This window comes from Malurus melanocephalus, unplaced genomic scaffold (genome assembly GCF_030028575.1).
Source record: "Malurus melanocephalus ecotype Western Australia unplaced genomic scaffold, MMel_1.1 scaffold_25, whole genome shotgun sequence".
Lineage (NCBI taxonomy): Eukaryota > Metazoa > Chordata > Aves > Passeriformes > Maluridae > Malurus > Malurus melanocephalus.
The window spans coordinates 2,634,537-2,641,574 of record NW_026623257.1 but is presented as its reverse complement, the minus strand read 5'-3'; the positions used below and the strand labels follow the sequence as shown (position 1 = coordinate 2,641,574).

Genomic DNA, 7,038 nt, shown 5'->3' with positions numbered 1-7,038 from the left:
ACTGTCTTAGTCCCAGTTAAAACCCAGTTAGCATGCCTGTGGCTCTTCAAAAGAGCAAGAGAGCATTTTTTTTTTCCACATGTTAAGGCAGGCAAAAGCTATTTCTATTCCAYCTGGGATAAAACATATGTGAGATGTGCTGCTCATTCGCCACTTCTTCCAACCTCACCTGGGAGCACTTGTGGCTATTGGAGAGTGACTATTTATAGGAAAGTAAACAGCCCCAGGTGTAATACTACTTCTSTAAGAGTAAGAACCTCAGCCTCTCAAGGGGTAAAAGTGAAGATTTAATCAGTCTTTACACTTATATATTTTTTAAATTATGTTACTTTTATTACTGTTGCACCATTTATACAATTACATATAATTTCAATGCATCCATTGTACATTTTGTTTTTTCATTTGTTTTCCAATGAGTGTGTGTTGGTGTCTGTGACACAGAATGGAAGAGAAACTGGAACTGCAATGAACGCAGACTTTTTCATTTCCACTGACCAATAAACAGAACTACAGGTGCACCCAACCACGGACATGCATTAACTCGTCATGAGAAATCTAGGTAGGCTAAGTAGGATGAGAATGTTTTTTACTCCCAAAAAATATTTGGAGAGGAAGAATTGGAGGATTGGCATTGAGAAATATGTGGACAGCTAAGTGGGTTTTGTCTGAAAGTTGGCATTCATCCACTGCATAAAAAAAATATCAAAATAAGAAAGGCTGTAAATAAAAAAAAAAACCACAGAAAATACTGCTTTCATAAAGATCTGATTGCCTTGGCACAAACCTAGTGGGCAGAATCAAACGCATCACTCCCAAACCCCATTACAGAACAAAAAGATTTTGATACACTGGTGGAGTGCATTTACAGCAGTTCAGATACAAAAGATGTGCTGTACTTTCAGACATCCATTTATTTAATTATTTTTTTTAAATCCAGGACTTGTGTCAAGTTGGCAGAAAGTATATTAGATATTTCCCCACAAAAATACTATTTGGATTCTCCCCCCTCCCTCCCTCCCAACTTGATGGGACATCCTTTTCATTTTTTCTCTTTTTTTTTTTTTTTTCTCCTTCTTTTCTGGGCAATACATATTCGCTATTTCAGATCTGAAACGAGTTAGTAGAGCTGAAAAAATAAAAAAAAGACACAGGTTGTTTTAAGTGGTTGTTTCAACAGGCTGTCCAATTTATTCTTGCACTGCTATGGTTTGATCCGAATTAGTCGCTGGAGCTTCAGAAGGTTTCGCATCCTCTGCAGGGGCCGCGGGTTCCGAGGCTTTAGCAGTCGAACTAGGCGCTGCTGTTGCCGCGGGCTCCTTGGAAGAAGGCGCAGCCTCGTTGCTGCTAGGTTTTGAGTCTGAAGCTGGGGCCACTTCACTTTTAGTTTCTTGGGCTGCAGGCGCTGCGGGAGCCTCAGTCTTTTTGGCTTCCCCTTCCTCTTTGCTCTTGTCATCTGCTTTACTGGGAGCCGTGGCTTCTGAGGGCTGGGAAGCTTTTGCGTCGCTGCTAGGCTCAGAGGGTTTGGGTGCTTCGCTACTGGCAGCCGGAGCAGAGGCAGCAGTCGCCTCCTCTTGCTTGGGTGCCTGTTCGGTGTTCTTCTGTGGCTCTACTTTTGCATCGACAACAGCCTCTGACTTCTCAGGTTCTGTTTTCTGGGTTTCTTCCTGGGTCGCTGTTTTCTCCTTCTCCCCTTCTTTCTCTTCCGTCTTATTGGCAGCGACCTGAGTATCCTTTTCTCCCTTCTCCTCCTTGTTGTTCTCCTTCACTTCTGTGGTCTCTGTGGTTTTCTGGGCATCCCCAGCCTCCTTTGGAGTCTCCTCTTCCTCAGTTGCTGCTCCTTCAGCCTTCTTGTCTTTGTCTTTAGCTTTTTCATCATTGACACTGTATCCCTTCTTCTTCTTGCTCAGTTTGCCTCCCATGTTGGAGCTCTGTAACAGAAAAGAGAAAGAGTTGATTACCCAAAGCCCAGCATTCATCACTGAGAAAATCAAATTCAGATCAACCGAGGTGCAAAGGAAAAATTGATTCTGGCTCCTGAAAAGGAGACCACATGAGGTTTGGTAAGATGTTGTCAGCTGAATGTACTGATGCTGCAAAGCACCACTGCCACTTATGTCCTGCTCAGCCCTGCAGAATTTCAGTCAGTAACACCCCTTCTGCCACATCCCCTAATGAGCAGTCCTCTGGACACCTCTAACCCCAGTTATAGTTCAGGGGGAAGGGGATGGAGTAGCAAGAAGTAGCAAGATGATGGAGGACTAACACGGAATTGCAATCTTTTGAGGCCAGAGGAAGAGTGGAAATAGAAAAAAGAATCATATTTATATTCAGGTTGGGAATGAACTGAATGTGACTGTCAATCTTGACATGCACCCCTGGCTAACACAAAGTCCACTATCATTTTAGCCAAGGCTATGAAACAACTTTTCATTAAGCTTTGGGAAAATCAAAGGAAGCCTAGAGTCTGTGAGAAGGTCAATGCAGAAGAATGAATCTATTCCCTGCACCTCACTGCCTGTTACCCTCACGGCCACTTTTCCTCGTGTGTAGCCTTGGTAGAGGGTTGATAGCACCCAGGGGCCAGGAGCTTGTGCTTTCTCCACTCAGAGAGATGTGGGCACCCACATCTGGCTGCCCCAGAAGCAGGAGCCGCTCCAATGCACAGAGTCCTCCACAGGGATTACCTGCCCACAACCCCACATTCCCACACTCAGCAGGACGGGAAACACAAACCCTAAAGCACAGCAAGACTGTGACCACTCCATGAGACAAAACAAACAAACACAGGTACGTMTGACCACAAGTTTGTGACAGGATGAAATAAAAAATGGGAGAAGAGAAGAGGGAGGCATATTTGTAGCCTCTGCTCCCAGTTTTCAAGCATGACAAGCAGTCAGGTACACTGTTCAATTATTTAAAAGAAGTTGAGCACGTGTGTAACCATATCAGTATTTATAAAACCTTTATGTGGGAGTGTTAACTAAGRATATACAAAATCTTTCAMAGTACTTCAAAGCAAACTTTGTCTSTGAAAACAGAAGGAGACACATATATTGGGTCATTAATGAAAACAAAAACCTCTATGAATGGAAAAAAAATTACATTTCAAGTATTAAAGCAAAKATCTAATTCATGCTTAATGAAAGGCTAAGAAAAAATATTTCTGTTTTTTCTACTATTTGAAAATAGAAGAAGGTGACTTTTTCCAAAGAACTGTCAAACGAATGTTTAATGAAAGAACTCCAAGRGAAATGAATCATTCTAATTTTCTGTTTTGCACAGGTAGATATAATTATAGGCTGTATATTTTTCACACACTTGCTAAAACCGTGAATACAAATCAGCAAAAAATCATAGGAAATTGCATAGAAGGCTGAATATAAAGTAATGTTACAAACAACTAASAACTAGCTGCCTCTCAGTAGATTTTCTGCTATCACAGATGCAAGCCCCAGGCAGAGCCCAACAGCTAAATATCCACATTTCCTGGGCAAAAATGAGGTACTACRATCAGCAGAGATCTTTCTGACTTCAGCTTTCAAAAAGAGTAACAACTTGCAAATACTGTTGAAACGTTATCACACAGTCCTGCAAAATGGTGATGCGAGGTTACTGAAACGCTACTTTGCTGTCTGAAATTTTACAGGAACAGCAATAAAAGGATTAACTTCCACAGAGCTGAGCAATCTAATCTCTACCTTCATGACAGAGTTATCAGGTTTTTAGGTATTTAGGGCAGGCTATGGCCAGTAGTTTGTTATCAGACAAATGTATATTCTTCTTGATTACTCCATAAATATTGCCCTGATTATTGTTTATGTGCAGTTACAACCAAATACTTTATAAGGGCTTTTGCAAGTCAGCAGGATTGGAGATTTACATCGAAGCCATATGTGTAGCCCAGTTTGTAATCCCAAATTAAGCCTTTATTTGTTTTCAAGCAAATCCCAGGTACTGTGAGCCTAATTTCATTTGTTGCATCTTCTGTATTTTTCAAGATTTTGCTATTTCATGGATAGTAGCAACTCACCACAATTTATATTTCCTTCCACAAACAATCTTTTTACCTCAGATACATTGGGATACAGAATGCTTGTGCCAAAGGACCTTTAACAAGTAGAGAAGCATGCACATGATAAATGTGCTCCCAAACCAAGAAAAGAAACATGCACCATGTTTGCTCGGAGGTACACTGTGAAATCTCTGTGTCTCAATTTGCCTCACAGCCAGCTGGCTCAAGATACTGGAGCAGAAGATGGGGAAGAGGTTCAGAGACTATCATTATGGTCTGTTAGCAAATATTTACACTTACAAATGGACTGCCATCTTCCAGTACAGTTTCAACTGCTTTATCACAGAATAAATTCACTCTTTGTGACACTGAATYTCATATCTTGCTGTTATAAACCTGCCTAGATCATTGTGATAACAGCTGTGCCAGGCTTTGATGCAAAAGCAGAGCAACCATGGGGGTCACTGCCCAGGTAGCAATGCTACAATGTCCCTTTTCACCTGTTATCTGATTTACAAACATTCCTCCTCTCCCCAGACTTCTGATAACACATCTGGGCTCCCCTGTAGCCTTTTCCAGGAACAGTCCCCAAATCCTCCACTGCTTCAAACAGATGTCAATCTCATCCCTGTCCCAGCCTGAAGCACAGCTCTGAACTCTGAACTATCCAGTGCAGAGTCCCAGGGTATGGCAGACACAAAGCAAGCCTTGGAAAGAATTTTAAAATTACAACCAGCTATACCTGTGAGAGGACCAGCATGAGGACCACAACACCCAAACACCTCTGTGACTGTGCTGGATGTTGTTGCAAGGATAATCCTGCCTGGTACTAAACAAAAGTGAATGTCAGTGAAATGTTTCCCAAGTGAAGCCAAGTGCAAAAAGTCATTGAGATGAGAGTTCATGCACTGTTAAATTCACTCTGTGTTGTTTGTGTATATTAACACCTGAAAGAGTGTAACACCTCTTTCCCACTGCCCATCAAAGGACTAAATTATGAAGAAAAAAAGGGATGCACTCTCTGTCCCAYTGAGATTGGGGACCTTGGCTTCATTGCTCAACCTCTTCCACCACCCCTGCCTCTCCCTAACCCCATAATCATTGCATTCACCCTGGGAATGACGGACCCAGAACAAAAATTCCCTAGAACTACTGACCATTTTCAGGCTACACCCCAGTATATCTTCAGCTATTTGCACTTCCACTCACAGGTRCAGGGTTTGAACCAGCTTAAGCAGCTGCCAACTGAGCATAATGCTCTTTGTAGCAAGCATGTCCTGAAGGAAGRTCCTAGAAATTTTTGGTTCTGAGCACCATTCCTATAAAATGGCACAGCATTTGATGGCTGTGCCTTCTTACAGCTGGAAAGAAAAGGGTGTGGAGAGAGACAGTCCAGAAGCCAATTTTACCTAAGAAGATGAAATATATCAATAATTTTCAGGGAACTTTGATGAACAACATTGCAGACAAGTGCTTCATAAGAGTCTCTTGGAAGCTACAGTAGGCTTTATCTGTTTCCCAGGCTGCTCAGTACCCTTTATATTGCTCTTCTTATGGAAAAAGAACCAGATCCAGAGATCACTGTGCCTGATTGTAGAAGAGCTACTCCTTGGAACAGGAACAACGATTTTTTTCAGTTTCTAGAAGGAGTTATACATTTTGCTCATCCTGAAGTTTCCATTCTCCTTCAGGGAGCAGGAACAGAACCAGAGAACTTGCACAGTTATCTTTCTTATTGTATAATAGAAATAATCACTGGAGTGGATTATTTAGATTAAAAAATATCATGGGTATAGGTCATCTGGAGAATGTTAAGCACTTTGAAATTTGCATGTCTGTGATGGGCTCTAAGATTCAATGTCCATAAATCCATAATGCAAGAGGAAGAACTCACAGAACATTTCAAATTTTCCATCTGAAGACTCACAGCCATGAGTCCCTGGAACATGACCAGCATACATTTGTGCAGTTAGTGAACAGAATTATTATTTGGAAGTTTTATACTTCAAATTGTACTTMTATGTTGAAAAAGTCCCTAGAATCAGACTCTTACCATCTCTTTTGTCAGTAAAGATTTGTCTTCTCAATTAGTTTTCTTATGTGCTTGTAAACTTCTAAACATTTCTTTTAGCAGAAGCTTTCACATGTCATGGAAGAGTCTGACTGTGACAAGAACGGACTTGCTGTCACCYTCACCCAGGTGACAGGAAAGGACAAACACACAGAGCCTGGGGTTAGCTCAGCCTGATTGCCAAAGCAAAGCTCCTAAAGCTCCTGTTGGACTGCATGCAAAGCGTGGGGAGCTCAGTCCATCTCCAGTAAAACCAGTTCAGGAAGACAATAGGTGCCTCCTGAAATTCCACCGCCTCCAGCACAGAGCAGGCACGTGCGGCRGGTCAGGCCACAGTAGCCATTGCACAAGCCTGTTCCCAGGCAGGAGTTATTTCATACTGCCTGCAGACAAGTGTTGTAAAATGCACATCCCTCACAAGGCAGGGTTTCAACACTCCAAATCAAATGAAATGCCGATGCCAGAAACTGCCCCATCCCCCACCAGGTGCTGAAAAAAAATAGAAAGGTCTTGAAGAAACCATTGCACCTCTGTGCCTCATTGACTCACCCTACATCTTCATTTAAAAGAAAAAAAGGCATAAAGTTTTAATTAAGGGACACATACGGGAACTGAAAKAAAAAAGGGGTATGCAAACACAGTTTTTGAAAGATTTTCTGACATTTTTATGAAAAAAAAAACCACCCAAAACTTACTTCTCAAAATATTCAATGGAATTTCWTGCTCCCCRTTACACATACACACACACACACACATTCAGAGACATTCCAATCTCATCAGGCCAGGTCAATCCGYTTTCCAGGTTAATGTTAAAAAATGTCTGTTAGCATACCCTTAGATAGAATTAGACTTGCTAGCCTTGTCTTTCAGCAAAAAGGCCATTTTTTTCTGATCTTTCTCTATTATCCTCACACATATTCCTTTTCCTMTGATTTTACTTGCAGCTAACAGAATA

The 7,038-nt window shown here is 41.6% G+C and overlaps 1 protein-coding gene across 4 annotated transcripts in view; it reads right to left on the bottom strand.

The window, feature by feature from the left end:
- Positions 1 to 297: 297 nt before the first annotated feature.
- The window catches only part of BASP1 (brain abundant membrane attached signal protein 1), a 51,177-nt gene continuing 44,436 nt past the window's right edge, over positions 298 to 7,038 (bottom strand). For 3 of the 4 annotated variants that reach the window (XM_057390389.1, XM_057390391.1, XM_057390390.1), the window contains exon 2: positions 299 to 1,928. In XM_057390389.1, the coding sequence (XP_057246372.1) occupies positions 1,188 to 1,919 (732 nt within the window). In that variant the 5' untranslated portion in view covers positions 1,920 to 1,928 and the 3' untranslated portion in view covers positions 299 to 1,187. Of the gene's footprint in view, positions 1,929 to 7,038 lie in introns of all 4 variants that reach the window. The other variant, XM_057390388.1, reaches the window with a different exon arrangement.